The 22854-nt window shown below is 42.2% G+C and overlaps 1 protein-coding gene across 1 annotated transcript; it reads left to right on the top strand.

Annotated features, from left to right (window-relative positions):
- The first annotated feature begins 9901 nt into the window (after nucleotides 1-9901).
- LOC143788776 (ficolin-1-like) lies at nucleotides 9902-22854 on the top strand. The gene is made up of 9 exons (XM_077278650.1): nucleotides 9902-10044; nucleotides 16580-16693; nucleotides 16792-16836; nucleotides 17316-17351; nucleotides 17700-17738; nucleotides 19527-19654; nucleotides 19757-19886; nucleotides 19973-20107; nucleotides 22347-22854. Exons 1-9 carry the CDS (start codon nucleotides 9975-9977, stop codon nucleotides 22592-22594), a joined length of 945 nt encoding a protein of 314 aa, XP_077134765.1. The 5' UTR covers nucleotides 9902-9974; the 3' UTR covers nucleotides 22595-22854.

Genomic DNA, 22854 nt, shown 5'->3' with positions numbered 1-22854 from the left:
CTCCTCATCCCGGCATGCTTAGCATGTCAATCTCCGCAAGGAGAAACGATACTTCTTGGATATAGATTATAAGGTTGGAATTTATGTTGTAATAATATAAATCTGCCACAAGATGTCACCCTCACCCAGGATTGATTTTCCATTGTTACAGAATGGCTTCTTTATTCCCATTGAGACCTGTAGGGCGGAAGGTTTAACACTATAAATGCTGGTGTCGTCTAAACCACTAACGGAGAAACAACGTCATCTTTGCATCCTGCTCGTCTCTAGCCGGGATCCTGTGGATTATTTTTTGTCCCTTCATTCACAGTCGGAGTCGCCAGAACTCTCTCATCTTTATGTAGTTCACTATATGACATCTGTTTCTTTGTGTCTGTAAGGCCGTGTTCGCACTTTGCAGAAATACTGTGTTTTTATTTTCTGCAGGATCCGCACCAAACTACACAATAACAATCCTCTCTGATTATTGCATTTTTGCTCCAATTTTTTATGCCTTTTCCCCTTTATTTGATGCGTTTTTGGTGCAGATGTGAAGCCACGTTTTTAATGTTTTCTTTTTTTTATAGTGCAGAAAAGATTTGATTCTGCACATATAAAAACTGCAGATACTTTTTTTTTTTTTTTTATGTGTTTTTTTACTCAACATGGAGACAAAAAAGCACCAAAACCGCACAGTTCAGTAGCGTCTTTAGACCACAGGGGGGCGCCATTTTCATGAAGTCACATCCACTTTGCTTGGACAGTTAAAGGGAATCTGTCACCACCTGGGATGTTTATTAATATGGGCATACAGGTGATACAATGGTGACAACAGTCATACCTGTATCCCCATGTCCGCAGTAATCTTTTTATTTCTTTATGGTAATGATTTCTTTCAGGCTCTGAGGCGAGCGGTGCCTGAAAGAAAACCAGCCCCCTCCCATCAATGACACAGTGCCCTGTGATGTGTATTGGTGGCCCTGGAATCTCGCGCCTGCGTCCTGCAATAGCACCATTATGCGTACCTTATCCAGCCTAAGACACACGGCAAACACGCAATAAACAGAGAAGATTGTTATTGCGTCACGTGGTGCGGAGACACCTGCAGAAAAAAACGCAGTAGAAAAAACATAGCATTTGCGTTATGTGTGAACACGGCCTCAGCGTTAGGCCGGGGTCACACTAGACCGTAATACGGACGAGTGCTATGCGATAAAAAATCGCATAGCCCTCGGCCCAATGTTAATCTATGGTGCAGCTCCCATCATCCGATATTTTCTCCACCGTATTTCGGATCCGAGGGAACTCGCATCAGGCTGCGATTGTCAGCGTATCTCGGCCGAGACTCGCCAATGCAAGTCTATGGGTGCGCGAAAAAATCGGATTACACACGGAGCATGCGTGTGCATTGCGAGAAATACGCAGCGGTGTTCTCTAGAAAAGCCGGTAATTCAATTACCGGCTTTTCATTTCTCCTGCACAAACCCGACAGGATATGAGACATGATTACATACAGTAAACCATCTCATATCCCCCTTTTTTTTGCATATTCCACACTACTAATGTTAGTAGTGTGTATGTGCAAAATTTCAGCGCTGTAGCTGCTAAAATAAAGGGTTAAATGGCGGAAAAAATTGGCGTGGGCTCCCGCGCAATTTTCTCCGCCAGAGTGGTAAAGCCAGTGACTGAGGGCAGATATTAATAGCCAGGAGAGGGTCCATGGTTATTGGCTCCCCCGTGGCTAAAAACATCTGCCCCCAGCCACCCAGAAAAGGCACATCTGGAAGATGCGCCTATTCTGGCACTTGGCCACTCTCTTCCCACTCCCTGTAGCGGTGGGATATGGGGTAATGAAGGGTTAATGTCACCTTGCTATTGTAAGGTGACATTAAGCCAGATTAATAATGGAGAGGCGTCAATTATGTCACCTATCCATTATTAATCCAATTGTATGAAAGGGTTAAAAAACACACACACACATGATTTAAAAGTATTTTAATGAAATAAACACAGCGGTTGTTTTAATAATTTATTGCTCTCTCAATCCATCAGCAACACCCTCGCTTGGAAAAATAATAAACGCACAAGATACATACCTTCTGATGTCCGATCACGTCCCACGATGTAATCCATCTGAAGGGGTTAACTAATATTACAGGCACGAGCTGCGATAAACCACTCGCTCGTGCCTGTAATCCCCGGGTGCTGAAAGGAAAGCTGGATCTGTACTTACATTGAGTCGCGGTGATGCGCCCCTGCTGGATGTTCTCATGAACTGCAGCCTGGGAACTTTTTCCCACGCTCCAGGTCATATGAGGACATCCACCAGGGGGCGCATCACCGCGACTGTAGGAAATGTAGGTCAATGACCTACATTTCATTCATTCGCCGGGGATTACAGGCACGGAGCACAGCTGCATTTGCAGGGCTCCTGCCTGTAAAATATTTTAACCCCTTCAGATCATGGATTACCTCGTGGGACGTGACGGTTCAGCTGAGGGTATGTATCTTGTGCGTATATTATTTTTCCAAGCGAGGGTGTTGCTGATGGATTGAGAGAGGAATAAAATACTGAAACAACCGCTGTGTTTATTTCATTAAAATAATTTTTAATAATGTGTGTGTGTGTTTTTTAACCCTTTCATACAATTGGATTAATAATGGATAGGTGACATAATTGACGCCTCTCCATTATTAATCTGGCTTAATGTCACCTTACAATAGCAAGGTGACATTAACCCTTCATTACCCCATATCCCACCGCTACAGGGAGTGGGAAGAGAGTGGCCAAGTGCCAGAATAGGCGCATCTTCCAGATGTGCCTTTTCTGGGGTGGCTGGGGGCAGATGTTTGTAGCCGGGGGGGGGCCAATAACCATGGACCCTCTCCTGGCTATTAATATCTGCCCTCAGTCACTGGCTTTACCACTCTGGCGGAGAAAATTGTGCGGGAGCCCACGCCAATTTTTTCCGCCATTTAACCCTTTATTTTAGCAGCTACAGCGCTGAAATTTTGCACATACACACTACTAACATTAGTAGTGTGGAATATGCAAAAAAAAGGGGGATATGAGATGGTTTACTGTATGTAAACCATGTCTCATATCCTGTCGGGTTTGGGAAGGAGAAATGAGAAGCCGGCAATTGAATTACCGGCTTATCACAGATATCGCGCTGAATGAAATATAAATACAGAATATATATATGTGTGTCTCAATGACATATCTCTATATATATATATATACTGTATATATGTTTTCCCGAACATTTGAGCACATAAATCCATTAGATGTCGGTTTTGCAAGCTTGCGAGAAAATCTCGGCATACGGATGCCATACGGATGTCACACGGATGTCACACGGATCATTTGATGTGAGGAAATCGCATCCTCGCACTGCACACGGATCACTGTTTTTGAAACATTTGTGCGATTCTCGGCCGTGAAAAACGGACCGTTTTTTTATACGTTAAGTGTGTCCCCGGCCTTACATTTTTACTACTTTTTTATTGGTTTTAGTTGGTGAAAAAATATCAATCATTCCATTTTTTGCGCCATTTACCAATCCATGTAAATAAGATTATCACTTAGTTGTGCGGGTCGTTACGATTACAGGGACACCAAATATGTCTGTGTTATTTGCTGATTTGTGATGTTTTAATTGTTTTTTTTAAAGTGCAGTAAAAATTATGTTTATGTAATTATTTTTCATTATTTTTTTAGTAATTTTATGGGAAGGAAAACAATCTTTTTTTTTTTTCCTCCCTCTAGAATTCATAGACATAAAAATACACTGTTATATACAATGTATCTCTATGTCTCAGTATCATCTGCCTCTGGCTCAATAGCTTTGGCTCCTGTCTGCAATTATACAGGTTGTCGGTTTGAGTGCTGGAGAGACTCGCAAAAAAGAAAAATCACTTTTTTAAAAATTTTTTCATTATTTTAGTAGTATTATATGACTTTTTCTTCGTTTGTAGAATACAAATACATAGAGATACATTGTATACAGCAGTGTATTTCTATGTAGAAAAGTATAATCTGCTTCTTATACAGCTCAAGATTATCAAATTCTCCTGTCTGCTCCATTGTGGACTCTGGCTCATTGCTAGAGCTGCTCCCTGCCAACATGAGATCACTGGTTTGAGTCTTGGGGTGATCACAAGACAATAAGGGAATACATTAATTAAAGTTATGCACTGAACAGAGAGATGTGGCACCGGTCCTTCCTACCCCTCGTTCCCACCCCTGAGGAGGACGAGCTACGTAGTGATGAAGACGTCAAAGAGAGGTCAATATTTGAAGCCTGGGACAAAGGACAGTAGGACTGAGCCCTCGAATCGGGACAGTAGGACTGAGCCCTCGAATCGGGACAGTCCCGTTGAATTTGGGACGGCTGGGAGCTTTGTTTCCTGCCTCATCGATCAAGTGGCATCATCAACACTGAGAGAAGAGAACAGAGACAGACAAGATGTTTCAGCAGCTGATCCGTGGCCCCTGTGAGGCTGCACTGGCACTATGTCTGCCCCTGAATAGGATCAGTTATGTAAACGACTCTGAGATCAAGCTGATCAGAGTTTGATCTGTATGTCTGTTTATTGTGATGCGATTCTCTCGAAGGCGAGAATCAGAGCACAGGTGTGAAAAAGATGGAGAGTTTAATTTCTCCATCTTCTCCATTGTTTAAGTCTGCAGATGTCTGATTGCACTCGGATGATTGCAGCACGGTTGAAATGTGCCTATAAAAGTGTACAGGCCCGTGAAAACAAGTACAGCACATGGATGCCATCAGTGTGCAGTTCTTATTTAACATTGCTAAGTAGAGGAGAAGATTTGTAATCAATTTATCCATCTGTGAAAAACACTAATGACACTGATGGTAAAAAGCAGGCACACTGATGACACCAGTACTTCTTTCAGATGTCAGTTTTTTGAACATACAAAAAAAACGGACCGAGTTTCATTAGTGATTTTCACCAGTCTCAGTTTCACCAGTTTTTTTCACAGATGAGAAAAAAGTTTCTCCACCTATCACTCATTGAAAAACGGACAACACACAGATGGCATCCGAGTGCTATCTTATTTTTCATTGATCCAAAGACCTGAATTGCAAATTTTGCTTGTTTGTTAGATAATCTGTGCATGTGTTGTGACTGTTGAACAACTGCGAGACATGCAGTCGTGGGGAGTCAAATGTATTTTTTGAGCACACCAAAGACACTTGAGCACCCGAGCATGCTCAGATAACACCTTATCCCTGCACGTTCTCTCATCACTATTAAATAATTATCTCTTGAATCATATACGAGTGCATAATTTTTATGTTTATATATACAAGCTGTGGTAGAGCGGCCACTCGGCTGGACACAGGGGTACAACTGGAACACTGTCTCTTTAAGAAAATGCTTGATTTTTTTGAAGACAGCATAAACCAAGCTTGGGAAAGTAAACAGCCCTCTGGGCAAAACTAACAAACAAAGAAATACAGTCCTTTTCCTACCGGGGGGGATCAGCCCGCTCACATGTAGCAATGTCCACGGTTCAGGTTTAGCACACACTTCCCTGGAGTGCCCTCTCTCCAGACACACACTGAACACTGAAAGTTTGGCCATCAGCCATTTAAGCTCAGACCATGTGACTCCTCCATCATGTACTTGATCTCGACATCACACAGGTCCTGTCAGGACACTGCAGGTGGAGATACATGGACATTCTTCCTCTCGCTCTATGAATGTCCACTAAAACCAGCCCATAATATAACTTTCAATAAATCATCCCAAAACGTAGTGTACTGGAGGAAACTATTATGGTTATACATCTCTGACGCCATCATGCACAGTGACACGTATCTTCCCTCCATCACTTACCAGTGACTCGGTCACAAAGTGCAATCCATGAAAAACACGGATAGCACTCATACAAGAAAAAAGGACATCTAAGGCCGGCGTCACACTAGCGAGTTTTACGGACGTAAGAGCGCAGAAAATACGTCCGTAAAACTCGCCAAATAAACGGCACAATTATTCTCAATGGGGCTGCTCCTATCAGCCGTATATTACGGATCCGTATTATACGGCTTTCTACGGCCGTACAAAATCGCAGCATGCTGCGTTTGTCAGCGTATTGCGCAAAAAAATCGCCAATGAAAGTCTATGGGGGCGAGAAAAATACGGATTCCACACGGACCAGCAGTGTGACTTGCGAGAAATACGCAGCGGTGTGAGTGAAAAGCCGGTAATTCAATTGCTGGCTTTTCATTTCTCCTGCCTAAACCCGACATGATATCAGACATGGTTTACATATAGTAAACCATCTCATATCCCCTTTTTTTTTTGCATATTCCACACTACTAATGTTAGTAGTGTGTATGTGCAAAATGTCAGCGCTGTAGCTGCTAAAATAAAGGGTTAAATGGCGGAAAAAATTGGCGTGGGCTCCCGCACAATTTTCTCCGCCAGAGTGGTAAAGCCAGTGACTGAGGGCAGATATTAATAGCCAGGAGAGGGTCCATGGTTATTGGCCCCCCCTGGCTACAAACATCTGCCCCCAGCCACCCCAGAAAAGGCACATCTGGAAGATGCGCCTATTCCGGCACTTGGCCACTCTCTTCCCACTCCCTGTAGCGGTGGGATATGGGGTAATGAAGGGTTAATGCCACCTTGCTATTGTAAGGTGACATTAAGCCAGATTAATAATGGAGAGGCGTCAATTATGTCACCTATTCATTATTAATCCAATTGTATGAAATGGTTAATAAAACACACACACACATGATTAAAAAGTATTTTAATGAAATAAACACAGCGGTTGTTTTAATATTTTATTGCTCTCTCAATCCATTTGCAAACCCTCGCTTGGCAAAATAATAAACGCACAAGATACATACCCTCAGATGAACCGTCACGTCCCACGAGGTAATCCATCTGAAGAGGTTAATTATTTTACAGCCAGGAGCTGTGCTAATGCACTCGCTCGTGTCTGTAATCCCCGGGGAATGAAGGAAATCTGAGTGATCTGTACTTACATTGAGTTGCGGTGATGCACCCTCTGGTGGATGAACTCATATGAACTCGAGCGTGGGAACTTTTCCAAGGCTGCAGTTCATGAGTTCATCCACCAGAGGGCGACTCACCGCAACTCAATGTAAGTACAGATCACTCAGATTTCCTTCATTCCCCGGGGATTACAGACACGAGCGAGTGCATTAGCACAGCTCCTGGCTGTAAAATAATTAACCTCTTCAGATGGATTACCTCGTGGGACGTGACGGTTCATGTGAGGGTATGTATCTTGTGCGTTTATTATTTTGCCAAGCGAGGGTTTGCAAATGGATTGAGAGAGCAATAAAATATTAAAACAACCGGTGTGTTTATTTCATTAAAATACTTTTTAATCATGTGTGTGTGTGTTTTATTAACCATTTCGTACTATTGGATTAATAATGGATAGGTGTCATAATTGGCGCCTCTCCATTATTAATCTGGCTTAATGTCACCTTACAATAGCAAGGTGGCATTAACCCTTCATTACCCCATATCCCACCGCTACAGGGAGTGGGAAGAGAGTGGCTAAGTGCCAGAATAGGCGCATCTTCCAGATGTGCCTTTTCTGGGGTGGCTGGGGGCCGATGTTTGTAGCCAGGGAGGGCCAATAACCATGGACCCTCTCCTGGCTATTAATATCTGAAAAAACAAGCCAAAACACAAGGATTCCTAAAATATAACTTTTAATACACAAAGTTAAAATACTAAAATTGAGGACAATACAATGAAAATAAGTAACCAACAAGGGAACTAACTGACCCCTGTCAAATACCCTACTCCTGTCCACTACCTATTTGCGGGGGTAGGCACCCTAAGTTTCTGCGGTTGGTGCCCCCGCTCCACGAAGACTGGCCCTGTTGGCCCTACAAATACCCTATAGTCCCTAAAAGGTAATGTCACAAATACCAATAAACCCAAAAACCAAAAATATTATAAAAAATTAGCAAAAATAGTATAAATAAATGAGAAAAAATTAGAAAAAACAAACTCAGCAAAAAAACTCAGAAAATAGTTTTATAGCCCAAGCTGAAGACCCTAACTAGGGTATTCACATATCATACATTTTTTCTTCTTTTATGGGGTATATAACAAGAGAGATATTAATATCGCCTTAAACAGAACAACTCAAAAAAAGAGAGCCCCTCAGATCACAATGATACCATCATATCTCACTAACTACATAGAGTAGAAAACCCCAACCGCCACATCTGTAGTTACAATGGCCTGTTAGTTTATCCATAAGCAAAAGTATTATAAAAAATTAGCAAAAAACTGTATGAAAAACATAATAGAAAAAATAATCAAAAACAAACTAAACAAAAAAACTGAAAAGTAGTTTTGTAACCAACAGCTTGGATGCCCTAATAAGGTATATAAACAAAATATAGCTTTTTTTGGGCCGATAGAGAGGGAAAATATTAATGTCCCATTTATGCACAAAACTCAGTTATGGGAAACCACTCAAATGACAATAATGCCCATACGTGGTTCTCACACAATGGTGAAGTCAGCAAAAGCTAGATACAAAAAAGCCTCCTTAATACATCGGCTAGTTCCAAAAAGAGTCATTTCAAAGAGTGGAGACACCAGAGTATGATGCAGTAGTCCTATCCCAAAGAGATGTATATATAGTGTATCAAAAAAGTCATTCTGATGGCCATATCATATGCAGTTTGAACCAAATAAAGCGTTTTCACACAGAGAAGAAATGAGGATATGGCCCGTCCAATACATCGAGGTCCTTCAATCCCGTTGTAAATATGGGTATTTTAACTTTGTGTATTAAAAGTTATATTTTAGGAATCCTTGTGTTTTGGTTTGTTTTTGTAGTCTAGGATTCCATTGGTACTTGCTTTTTGTTTTTTTCTATTAATATCTGCCCTCAGTCACTGGCTTTACCATTCTGGCGGAGAAAATTGCGCGGGAGCCCACGCCAATTTTTTCCGCCATTTAACCCTTTATTTTAGCAGCTACAGCGCTGAAATTTTGCACATACACACTACTAACATTAGTAGTGTGGAATATGCAAAAAAAAAGGGGATATGAGATGGTTTACTGTATGTAATCATGTCTCATATCCTGTCGGGTTTGTGCAGGAGAAATGAGAAGCCGGCAATTGAATTACCGGCTTTTCACAGATATCGCGCTGAATGAAATATAAATACAGAATACATATATATATATGTGTCTCAATGACACATATATATATATATATATATATATATATATATATATATATATATATACTGTATATATGTTTTCCCGAACATTTGAGCACATAAATCCATTAGATGTCGCTTTTGCAAGCCTGCGCGAAAATCTCGCAGTACGGATGCCATACGGATTACATACGGAGGATGCCATGCGCAAAATACGCTGACACACCCTGCCTACGGATCAATATTTTGGGAACATCTCTCCGTATTACGGCTGTAAAAAACGGACCGTATTGTCTTACGCCGAGTGTGACGCCGGCCTAACAGTGAGATCATCTTACACGTTGTCCTTGGACAGGAATTTTGAAAAGCATAAACTAAAAAAAATAAAAATGAGTTGTGTAATATGGGAATTGGAAATATTTTGAAACTGAAATTCTTTCTGTATCTCACTGATTTGATATGTGTTTAGATTAATTTTATTTATTTATTAAATGTCAACCCCAAAAAATGGAAATTCAGTAACATGGCAAATATCCGGTCTTGTGTGTGTTAAATGCTTAATGCAAATGACTAAAAGGAACAGGATTGAGACATACCGGATATTCCACAGATATTTGTTTAGCAATTAGTAACATAAGATTAACAAAGACTTTATTGTGCAACATTCACTGAGGTTTAAGATCATCAAGAGACAATTATATGTATATGAGGAAACAGGGATGTTTGTCCAAGGGGGAGCAAATAAAAACCCACTGCAGTAGGATAGCTGGAAGTCAGACGGGGAGTGTGGTGACCATGTGGACTTCTGTGGTCACGGTGCTCTGCCTGGTATCTTGTGTTGGAAGTGCTGAAGACGCTTGTCCAGGTGAGTAACGACTTATGGGCGCCTAAGATACTAGGCAGGAATTAAAAACAGATTTATTATTACACATTTCAGGTCGGGGTCACACAAGTCGATTATGTAAATGACACTTTACTCAAACTCTGATCCGAGTGTCTGTCTAGGCTACTTTCACACATCCGTTTTTTGCCGTCAGGCAGGATCCGGCGATTTTTTAAAAAAATGGATCCGTTGCAAATTGTGAAAAACTGATGCAATTTTTTAAACTCGGGGATATAGTTTGAACTTCCTGTTCCCGGGGGGAGAGAGAAAAAAGAATGGAAAAATACCATTTCTGGGCATGTGCAGTTGAAAAAAACTGAATCCATCATTGACGGATTCCGGCACCATAGGCTTCCATTATAGGAAAAGCCAGACAGTGCCGGATCAAGCACTGTCCAGTTTTTCGCCGGACACAAAAAAATAATTCATCTGTCTGTTTTGTCTGGCCGCTGGATCCCAAATTTTTCCCGGATCCAGCAAAGAACGGGTAAAACGGAAGGCCATCCGGTGCTTGACGGCAAAAAACGGATGTGTGAAAGTAGCCTTACTGTGATCCAATTCTGTTGGATGAGAGAATCATAGCACAACTGTGGAGAAGAGGGAGAACTTAATTTCTCCATCTTCTCCATTGTTTGTTTCTGCGTGAATCGGACTACATTTGGTGACAGTCCGATTTTTACATGCACCCATAGACTTCAATGGGTGCTTGTGGTCCGACTGGGTCCATAGAAAAAAAAAACGTAGATCTGCAACTGCCCCATAGTATAACATTGGAGTGCTGTCCGATAAAACATCGTCCGAGATGTCAAACTCTGGTCTGAACAGGCTCATCCCAAATAAGACTGCTGACTGACCCCACTAAATATGTGTTTAGTATAAATCTGTAGATATTGATCTCACCCTTACAACAGCTACAGGGAGAATGAGTGTTAAAATGTCCTTCTCAGTTGTGCAAATGCAGCTTTTTATCCTAATATTTTCTGCAGGCAACTGCACCCTAAGGCCATGTGCACACGTTGCGGATTCTGCTGCGGATTTTTCCAACGCGGATTTGGAAAATCTGCAGTGCAAAACCACTGCGGTTTTCACTGCGTATTTTATCGCGGTTTCTTCTGCGGGTTTTCAACTGCACTTTCCTATTGGTGCATGTTGAAAACCACTGCGGAATCTGCAGAAAGAAGTGACATGCTGCGGAAAATAATCTGCTGCGTTTCCGCGCTGAATTTTCCGCAGCATGTGCACAGCGTTTTTTTTTTCCCATAGGTTTACATGGTACTGTAAACTTTGGGAAAACTGCTGCGGATCCGCAGCGTCAAATCCACTGCGGATCCGCAGCAAAATCCGCAGCGTGTGCACATACCCTAAGGCTGTGTTCCCACAATGGGTATTTTCACCATGTCAGAAACACAGGGTCTTGCAGTCCCAGCAGAGTGGATGGGATCTATAGAGATCTCCTGCCCTCTGTGCTTTTATTATACTCAGCGTGAACTGACCTGCGGTGCACGTTTCACATCCGCAACATGACATTTTCTCCCGCTGAGTTTTACGTGCAGATTTTCTCCATAGACTTGTATTAGTTGCTGAAAATCAACAGGTAAAATAGACATGCGTTTTTGCATCAAAACCGCATGTAATCCGCACATGACCGTATAAATCAAGTATCCTAATGCGGGATAACAGCCTTTTCGGATTAATGTATTTTTCCTGTATTTTTTTATGCATTTTCCTCTTTATTTGATGCGTTTTTGGTGCAGATACGAAGCAGTATTTTTAATGCTTTTCTTCTTTACTAGAGAATAGCTTTGATTTTGCATTGTTTCAGTGCACTTTTTTTGTCTACTCTTGTAAGTCGGTAGAGAAGAAATGCACCAAGGGAAGCACATGTGAATCTCTACCGGCAGGGGGTAGTCTGTTAATCCTGTGAATGTTGGGCATTTTCCAAGCTATAGGAGACAGTCTGATTGCAATTCCAATAGTGTCGTTCTGACTTTCCTGTTAATAAGGGATTTGGATGCGGGTTTACATATTAAATACATTTTCCAAACTCTTCCTCAATACATTTTCTAATAGGAAATAGAGGAAAAAATATTTGCAGATCTTTAATCCACATTATAATCTATGAAAGGCCTTATTCAGACGTTTGTTTTTATGTATGTAGACTATAATGCGTATGTGTTCTTGGCACTATTCACATGACCGTGGCCAGATTAGGCTGCATTTTCATGGTGACGGGTTCCTTTAAGGGTACTGTCACACTAAACGATTTACCAACGATCACAACCAGCGATACGACCTGGCCGTGATCGTTGGTAAGTGGTTGTGTGGTCGCTGGAGAGCTGTCACACAGTCAGCTCTCCAGCGACCAACGATGCCGAGGTCCCCGGGTAACCAGGGTAAACATCGGGTAACTAAGCGCAGGGCCGCGCTTAGTAACCCGATGTTTACCGTGGTTACCAGCATAAAAGTTAAAAAAAAAAACAGTACATACTCACATTCCGGTGTCTGTCCCCCGGCGTTCTGCTTCTCTGCACTGTGTCTGCCAGCCGGAAAGCACAGCGGTGACGTCACCGCTGTGCTCACTTTCCGGCCGGCCGGCACTTACACAGGATGCAGGAGGAGTGCAGAGAAGCAGAACGCCGGGGGACAGACACTGGAATGTGAGTATGTACTGTTTGGTTTTTTTTACTTTTATGCTGGTAACCACGGTAAACATCGGGTTACTAAGCGCGGCCCTGCGCTTAGTAACCTGATGTTTACCCTGGTTACAAGCGAACGCATCGCTGGATCGCTGTCACACACAACGATCCAGCGATGACAGCGGGAGATCCAGCGACGAAAGAAAGTTCCAAACAATCTGCTACGACGTACGATTCTCAGCGGGGTCCCTGATCGCTGCTGCGTGTCAGACACAGCGATATCGTATGGATATCGCTGGAACGTCAGGGATCGTACCGTCGTAGTGATCAAAGTGCCACTGTGTGACAGTACCCTAACTCTCATTCAGATGTCTGTTGTTATTCTATTAGTTCAGTCTGTATTTTTTGCTCATAGAAGTCATACCCAGCATAGTCCATGGATTGTTTTTTGTGGACTGTGTGTTCGCAAAAACATGAATAAAACTTGTGCATTTTTTATCCAAGTGTGACGCCCCAGGGTCCTGGTCATCACAGTAGCATTGCTTTCCTCACGGGGAGAGTGATGTTACGTTTGGAAGCGATGAAGGATATCTTTTATAAGGTACCCACCATGCATACAACATGTTCACACTCCAAGCCAGAAGGGGGAGCTTTAAGCCTAGTTTAAGGTGAACTCCCCTATAAATAGATTCTGATCTGGAGGGAAAGGAGTTCAGATCAGAAAGTGAGAGACAGAGGAGAGAGCAGACCGACATAGTGTCAGAAGGTCTGAAGGGGCCATGTAGTCTGAAGTACTACAGCTCCTGGAAAGAGACATACAGAAAGCTGAACATTTTTCAGTGGGCGTGAAGGAGAGCGAAGCACAGGAGAGTAATATCAGGGGAGACCAGCTAAGAGCAGGCTGCATCCCTCTGAGGCGCAGATAACCGGTAGCCGGACCACCGAGGTTGTAAGGAACTCTATGACTTACATCAGAGACCGGCAGGATAGTGGAACTGCAAGTTACCTGTCCGCCACATACACCTGAGACACAGTAACACATAGAACTCAGAGCGTGCTAGAGACCCTGTAAAAAGGCTCGAGTCACCTGTCATACGGGTTTGTGTCCTATCCTATAAGGGGGACAGAGAGAAGAACTGTGAGGACCTTATCTGAAGCCATAGGCAGTAAGGGACTACAACACCACCGCGCTAGAGGAAGGCTTTTAACTCCACCTGGTAAAGGGGACTCTGGATTCGCTTCCAAGCCTGCCGGACCCTGCGTGCCCTGTGATCTGGTGCCCTGGACTGTGGCTGCCTGAAGTCTTCAGTAAACCAGGTAAAGAGACTGCAACCTTGTGTCCTCGCTCTTTACTGCATCATTCACCATCTTCCATCTACACACCGGGAGCCCTGGATATATACTTCACCTGTGGGAAGTTATACCATCTAGCTGCCATAACATCACCCCAGAGGACCCCTTAAAGCAGCATCGGTCCCCACTGACCGAATACCACAGGTGGCATCACGAACATAAACTTTATTCACTAAACCCCTTTAAAGACTTCCCCCTTTTACATGGGCGCCCAGGGCCACGGACCAGGTCGCAACCGTGACATCCCCATGTGAACACCGGACCCGGTACCGAGTACCCCATGGCCCTGGCGGGCGACTCACAAGTCATGCATGAAAATAATCCATACAATTGGTCTGTTAAAATCACTGACAGTTCTCAGATGCCATCAGTGAGTAATCCATGTGCTGTCTGTTTTTTAACATTGTAACGGGTAGGTGATAAGATGATGTTTTATCCACAAAGAACAATTGTATTAGTTATCACTCTGTGCACGTACTGGAGAAGTGTTGCCATCCCGTCTAAAAAGGCCATTAAATGACCACTGTTCGGATTGCATGAAGCCAATCGACAGTCATTTAACGTCTGTGGTTGGCCCCTCTAGATGGGCCATTGTTATTACTTGTTATTAAGAATTGTGCCAGTTACAAGAGAAACCATCAAGTGCCAAGACAGAGGCAAGTGACGAAACTGTGAAGGAATAGACCAATGCGCCGCACTGAGAAATCCACAGAATTGTAGTTCTTTAGTGGTGGAAAGTATGTGGACATCCGACTATGACACCTGTATCTGTTACACATCTAATTCCAATGCCATGGGAGCTAAAATGGAGTTATGTCCTCTTTAATGACTTTAACACGCTATATCCTTCTTGGAAAGTCATAAGACAACGGTGACGCTGAGACACTACTCACGGGCAAGCCGTGAGACAGGGTAGTCAGGAGGTCCGAGGTCAGATACCTGGAGGGCTTGTAGTACAGAGGGGTGATACAATAGCATGGTCCGGTAACAGTCAGAGGTCAATTGCAAGGAGGGCTCATAGCACAGAGGTGTGATACAAAAGTGTGGTCAGCTAACAGTTCGGGGTCAAATGCCAGGAGAATACATGAAAAGCAGAAGGGGGAATCCAAAAGAGTAGTCACAACAAAATCCAGGGTCATCAGCAAGATCAGAGTCAGACACAGACCAAGCAAATTCACCTACCTAAAGCAAATCTACAACTGACAGAGACTACCAGAAGCTAGCAGCTAAATACATTGCAAATGATTAGGGATAGAAAGCAACTGAGGAAATGCCCACAGACTAGACTATATTGAGCAGCAGGGCTGTCAATCAAACTGTTGACAACCCAGCACACCCTGCATTAGATTGGATAACTGGACTGTCATTCACAAAACTGACAGTCCAGCACACTCCAGATCCCATAGGGCGACTGAGCTGTCACTCACAACGTTCCCTGGCCACAGTCAATGTAGAAACTGTGACGACAACATACTGGAATTTCTGAATATTTTCTTAAAAATAGTATTTATTTTTTTCATCTGTTTATTATAGTGTAAATCACTTTGAAATCCTTTGCAAATCTTGCTCACTTTGCTGAGATGCAAAGAACTCCAGCTCCAATCATTGGAAGTAGAGCTACAGAATCTGATGAAAGCGACTGAGCTTTGCCTCCCTCACATCTTTATGGGAATCATTGATTTAACATACCTCAGCCGCTCTCTACTGATTCCATAGCTCAACCTCCAGTGGTCAGAAATGGATGCAGTTACTTCTGTCTCAAATATGAAAGGCTGAGATGGAAGCAACATTTATGGTTTGGGTTATAACACTGATAAATTCTAAGGGTATATATCTCTGTGACACTGAGTCACTACTCACGAGCAAGCTGCGAGACAAGGTAGTCAGGAGGTCTGAGGTCAAATACCAGGAAGACTCGTAGTACAGAGGGTAAGACAAAGGCATGGTCAAGTGGCAGTCCAGGTCAATTGCCTGGAGGGTACGTCAAGGCAAGGGAGTACAAAAAATGGATAGTCATAGGCCAAGTCAGGGTTCAGATACCCTCGAAGTTAGAGAGCATCAAAAAAGGGATAATCCACATGAATAGTCACAACAAATCTGAGGTCAGTAACAAGATCAAGAAGTCAGACACAGAGCAAGCACACAACTAACTAAGCAAAGCTACAACTGACACTGGACTGCAAACAGCAACCCAGCTAAATAGCTTGCAAATAATTAAAGACTGGAGGCACCTGGGAAAATGCCCGCATGCTAGACCAGATTGAGCACCATGGCTGTCAATCAAAATGTTGGCAACCCAGCAGCCTAGGATCAGATTGGATGACTGGACTGTCACTCACAAAACCGACAGTTCAGCACACTACAGATCCCATAGGGCGGCTGAGCGGTCACTCAAAGCGTCCCTATGCCACAGTCAGATATGACATCGTGACATCTCCAGCTGAAGCAAAAAGGGTTAGTTGCAGCATTTTACAATTAATTTCAAATGTAATATACTTCATTTTAATCCTTTATTATCTTGCTTCCAGAAGTAAAATATGTGGCAATTGGAGAAACTGAGAAGTTGACTATCCTCCGAGGATGCCCGGGTCTGCCAGGACCATCAGGACCAAAAGGTGAAGCTGGTCCATCAGCAGAAAAAGGTGAATATGTATGGGCTACTATTTTTTATCTATTGTTTTAGGACAACTGTATTCAGGATAACTGTGTGACGATAGATAATTATTGGGTTTTTTTTCAGGAGCTAAAGGAGACCCTGGGAAAGCCGGACCTGCAGGACAACCAGGTTTGCATTGAAACAAATGGTTTTTTTGTAGTGATGGGAATTTCTAAAGTATGTAAATCCACAAAGATAGTTTGTCCACCTGTGCTAAAAAGAATACATCATCCATCTATACCTAAATATATATAATTGGTAGTCTTACAATTGAATGTTCTCGTTTGAAAAATTAATCCACAAAAGTCCATCAAATCGCGAACATTCTTCATGATTGCAGAAAAGTTTCATAATAGTTACTTTTGTCCAGTACGAAAATAAAGGCGCCATTTACATGAGGTTTTGGGGGTTTTACAATTTATTTCCCCTTTAGGAAATGCACTAACAGTTGTCAGCATCTGCGTTAAGCCAAAATGGATCCTATCTCACAATGCTCCATTTATTATAGAACACACAAAAAAAGAGAAAATCAATATATCGCTTGATCAATCGACATCTAATACATGAATGTGCATCGGTACTCAATACTTTCTTATCTATTACTACAGGACCTGCAGGTGCTCCTGGATTAACAGGACAAAAAGGTGAGATGAACCGGATAGGCTGACTTCTGGAGAACATCTTCATATGGAGTCTGTGGTCCAAGCAATTTAGTTAGTAAAATAGTTACGAATTTGACATTGGGGTGCATCTATAGACACTGGATCAAAGGGAAAGTGGAGGAGTTGCAAATTATGCTAAAATCAGTCAGGTTGCGTCTTTCATTGGAAATGGGCCCTAAAAATGCGAGCGAGAATCTGATTTCTTGCTGTTTAATTTGTCGTCATGCTGCTCTCATTAAGTTTTTTTGTTACATCTGTTGTAGGGAATCTTCCATTACTATCCACTCTCGCCTACGCTTGCATTCATTTTACAATATTTTTTTCTTCTAGGAGAAAAGGGGGATTCAGGCATCTCAAGTCCAGCGTATGGTGGGTCCTAAAATATACAGTGCATGTGGATAATATCAAATTATGTTATGTGTGTTCCATCTTTTGTAAAATGATAGCACCTAATGTATTGGAGTTGTTTTTAAGAATTATCGATTAAATTGGGTATTTTTTACTACATTTAATTATAATATAGTTAATATATATATATGTATATACATACACAGTACAGTTTGGAGAATAAGTATTTGATACTCTGCCGATTTTGCACGCTTTCCCACCTATAAGAATGGAGGAGTCTGTAGTTTTTATCGCAGGTACATTTCAACTGTGAGAGACAGAATCTAAAAATAAAAATCCAGAAAATCACATTGTATGATTTTTACATAATTAATTTGCATTTTATTGCATGAAATAAGTATTTGATACAAAAAACCTTGGCAATTACAGAGGTCAGACGTTTCTTGTGGTTCTGGACCAAGTTTGCACACACTGCACACAGGAATTTTGGCCCCTTCCTCATTACAGATCGTCTACAAATCTTTCATATTTCGGGGCTGTCGCTGGGCAACATTGAGTTTTCAACTCCCTCCAAAGATTTTCTATTGGGTTCAGGTCTGGAGACTGGCTAGGCCACTCAAGGCCATTGAAATGCTTCTTACAGAGCCACTACCTTAGTTGCCCTGGCTGAGTGTTTCACGTCGTTGTCATGCTGAAAAACCTAGTGATGACCCATCTTCAATGCTCTAACTGAGGGAAGGAGGTTGTTGTCGACAATCTTACAACATATGACCCCATCCATCTGGTCCCCATTGCAGAAAAGAACCCTGAAAGTGTGATGTTTCCTCCCCAATGCTTCACGGCTGGGACGGTGTTCTTGGGGTTGTACTCATCCTTCTTTTTCCTCGAAACACAGAGAGTGGAGTTGACACCAAAAAGTTCTATTTTGGTCTCATCTGACCACATGACCTTCTCCCATGTCTCTTCTGGATCATCCAGATGGTTATTGGTGAACTTCCAACAGGCCTAGACATGTTTTGGCGTGAGCAGGGGGACCTTGCGTGCCCTGAAGGATTTTAATCCATGATGGCATAGTGTGTTACTAAAGGTAATGTTTGAGACTGTTGTCCCAGCTCTCTTCAAGAAATTGACCAGGTCCTCCCGTGTAGTTCAGAGCTGATTCCTGACCTTTCTCAGAAGCATCCTTACCCCACAAGGCGAGATCTTGCATGGAGCCCCAGACTGAGGAAGGCTGAAAGTCATCTTGTGTTTCTTCTATTTTCTAATAATTGTGCCAGCAGTTGTTGCCTTGTCACCAAGCTGCTTGCCTATTGTCCTGTAGCCCATCTCAGTCTTTTGCAGGGCTACCATTTTGTCCTGGGTGTCCTTAGACAGCTGTTTGGTTTTGGCCATGGTGGAGAGGTTGGAGAGTATATTGATTGAGTGTGTGGACATATGTCTTTTATAAGGCAATGAGTTAAAACAGGTGCAATTAATACAGATAATGAGTGCAGAGTAGGAGGGCTTCTTAAAGAAAAACTATCAGGTCTGTGAGATCAAATACTTATTTCATGCAATAAAATCCAAATTAATTATGTAAAAATCATACAATGTGATTTTCTGACATTTATATTTAGATTCTGTCTCTCACAGTTGAAGTGAACCTATGATAAAAATTACAGACCTCTCCATTCTTTGTAGAAATTAAAAATTGCTTTGGTGGGGATGAGTTAAGAAACCTGCACAGAATGTTCACCATACTTATTAGTAAAAATATTTTATTACATTTTATTTATTATTTTTCCACACAAAACCTTTTATTTCTTCTAGCTTCTCGAAACTGCAAGGAATTGCGGCAACAAGGGAATTTCCTCAGTGGCTGGTACAAAATATATCCAGATGGAGAGAATCCCCTTACAGTCTTGTGTGACATGGACACGGTTGGCGGAGGATGGATTGTAAGCGATGAAACAGCTTTTACTTCTTCTAAGTGACTCTTTCAACAGAAGCACTAACTCCATCCTGAAAGGTTCACGGTGCTTAATTCTCCTTGTTGATAGGTTTTTCAGAGACGGTATGATGGCAGCGTGAATTTTTTCAGAGAATGGAATGACTACAAGCAAGGGTTTGGTAATCAGTTGAGTGAGTTCTGGCTGGGGAATGACCATATTCACCGCCTCACCTCTTCAGGTATCTACTCCATCACTGACCGTTCCCTACCAGAATCCTTTGTCCATAACTTCATGCATTCACTTTTTACATGTTTAACCTTCTAGGAACCCAAGAATTTCGAGTTGATCTGACAGATTTTGAAAATAATATCAGTTTCGCATCTTATGGTTCCTTTGCCGTGTCTGGAGAAGGTGACAACTATAAGCTTCAAATTGGCGCTTTCACTGGAGGCAACGCAGGTAATGTCTTTCCTGTTAATGGGAAATCAATATCCAAAGCTTCTAGAGCAGTCACGCGGTCGTTGCATGCTACAATCTGAAGCTTTGCTACATCTGGAGAACCACAGTTTTTGGGTCACTATTCTAGCACTATTCTAGTCCGCCAGCCTCGGGACTCCGACCAACCCTATCTTCAGTGAGCTGTCATCATCAGAGCCTATGCTAGAGAAACGAAGTGGGTTTGACATTCAGGTCTCTGTGAGAATAGTAATGGTCCCATATTGGTTATCAACATGCTAAAAAGATATAGAGGTGAAAGGTGTTGTTTTGTTTATTTTTACCAGATTTTGACAACTTTAGGCCTATGATTTGCTGGTGGTTTAGCTAAAAAGACTTCTACTTTGCTAAGATTGCAAAACACCATGACAAAAAGCCACATCACAAATGTAAGACCTCCTTCCAAAAAAAGGGAGTCCAAACATAGTGTTATGACTGCCAAAGCACAGTCACCCGAGTAACGTACAAACCAGGAAGACGAATACCTGAACCTGACAGGTCCTTGTTCAGACTAGGAAAAGCCCTTCTCTGGCCCTGCCTGACAGCAGAGCCTGGCACCCTAATATAACATAATGGCGGCTTACGCTCTATGTCCTTAACAGCTCTAAGGATTGATAGAGTAGCAGACAGTTTCTTAAGGAATAAAGGAATCACACAGAAAGTTACTGCAAACAACACAAACTACAGCACAGTGTATGAATCCAACAAAATCTATCACCAGCAGGAAATACCAGTAGGGGAAGATATTTAAAGCTGCACTCGAAAGGTGATAGGAAAGACAGAGTAAATTAAAAACATCTGTTACCCAAAACTGATATAAATAAAGATAATAGAACTAAAATACCCAAAGAAAAGGTGTATCTGTTGCGGAAAGTGACGCTGAACACAGAATTAAGGGTTCAAATCCAGAAGCATGACAGAGAGTGACTGAGATTTGTGCAATCGGCCGCCCTGCTGTGAGCAAAAGTCTTATTGCATGGCATTTCATTGCAAGTTGTACGCTATTTTTCCATTTGGCATTCTGCGGATGCGTAATAATCATTTACCACGCATAGATAGTATCACGCGCCACAAAAGCATTCCAAGACACCAATCCTTCATATTCTACCATTTTTTACATCCACAATTTGTTTGCTACCTTCCATCTTATCCTTAACCCCTTCACGACATGCGCCATACTATTACTGCGCATGTCATGTCTCCCCCTTTGATGCGGGCTCCGGCGGTGAGCCCACATCAAAGTCGCGATATGTCAGCTGTTTTGTACAGCTGACATGTGCGCTCAATAGCGGCGGGTGAAATCGCAATTCACCCGCAACTATTAAGCTGTTAAATGCGCTGTCCAACACTGACGGCGGCATTTAACTACTGCTTCCGGCCGTGTGGCCGGAAATGAGCGCATCGCCGACCCCTGTCACATGATCGGGGGTCAGCGATGTGTCAGGACAGTAACCATAGAGGTCCTTGAGACCTCTATGGTTACTGATGCCGGCCTGCTGTGAGCGCCCCCCTGTGGTCGGCGCTCACAGCACACCTGCATTTCAGCTACATACCAGCGATCTGATGCGCATTTTTTTTTTTTACCAAAGTTTTGAATTTTTTTCACCACTTAGATAAAAAATAACCTAGACATGTTTGGTGTCTATGAACTCGTAATGACCTGGAGAATCATAATGGCAGGTCAGTTTTAGCATTTAGTGAAGCTAGAAAAAAAGCCAAACAAAAAACAAGTGTGGGATTGCACTTTTTTTGCAATTTCACCACACTTGGAATTTTTTTCCCGTTCTCTAGTACAAGACATGGTAAAACCAATGGTGTCGTTCAAAAGTACAACTCATTCTGCAAAAAAATAAGTCCTCACATGACCATATTGACAGAAAAATAAAAAGTTATGGCTCTGGGAAGGAGGGGAGCGAAAAACGAAAACGCAAAAACGAAAAAGGGCCGCGTCTTGAAGGGGTTAAAGGAATCTTCTGATAACTGTTCACTTTTTATTCCGTCAAGAAAAAAAGAAAAACTGGAGTGAGTCCAGCATTCAGGGTGTAAAAAGTTGAATCTATTCGATTTCATATGCAGGCCCACTCCTGTTATTCTGGAGCATTACTAGATGCCTGGTAAAGGCAGAGACGACACAAAGGGGCTTCCAAAGCTAAAAAGTAGCCTGCACTATTTTTCACTTAGTCTTTTTCTATCGTCTATACAGGTGACTCTCTCGTTTATCATAACGACCGCCCCTTCTCCACCAAAGACAGAGACAATGATGATTTTCCAGAAAATTGTGCAGAAAGGTTTAAAGGCGCTTGGTGGTACGGAGGATGCCATAATGCAAATCTGAATGCACAGTATCTAAGAGGGAAGCACACCAGCTACGCCGATGGAGTGAATTGGGAAAGTGGAAATGGACAGCACTATTCTTATAAAATAACTGAAATGAAGTTCAGGCCTGTTTAACCTGTCTGCTGTCTTTAGGTTAAGGCTGACAAAAGCCCTATTGAATCATCATCCATTGACAGTCAGAAGTATCGGTCAATCTTTGGTCTCAGACCACCATTTATGTTCTGTTCACCAATATATATAAGAAATTGCCTTTGTTAACGTGCAGCCAATTACTGATAAATTGAATTGACATTGCCAAAATTCATGAAACAATGTTGATATATATGTAACCTCATGTGTTTTGTATAATATTATAAAGCAAACGTTTTCTACTG

This window comes from Ranitomeya variabilis, chromosome 8 (genome assembly GCF_051348905.1).
Source record: "Ranitomeya variabilis isolate aRanVar5 chromosome 8, aRanVar5.hap1, whole genome shotgun sequence".
NCBI classification, from domain to species: domain Eukaryota; kingdom Metazoa; phylum Chordata; class Amphibia; order Anura; family Dendrobatidae; genus Ranitomeya; species Ranitomeya variabilis.
Note: the sequence above shows the minus strand (reverse complement) of the source record. Positions and strands in the feature narration are given on the sequence as shown.

What these genes read in the sequence shown, in the direction of transcription:
- LOC143788776 (XM_077278650.1), top strand. Translation starts at nt 9,975, where the DNA reads ATGTGGACTTCTGTGGTCACGGTGCTCTGCCTGGTATCTTGTGTTGGA. An exon ending in TGCTGAAGACGCTTGTCCAG is followed by an intron (nt 10,045 to 16,579) that starts GTGAGTAACGAC and finishes TCTTGCTTCCAG; the next exon opens with AAGTAAAATATGTGGCAATT. An exon ending in TTTCACTGGAGGCAACGCAG is followed by an intron (nt 20,108 to 22,346) that starts GTAATGTCTTTC and finishes TCGTCTATACAG; the next exon opens with GTGACTCTCTCGTTTATCAT.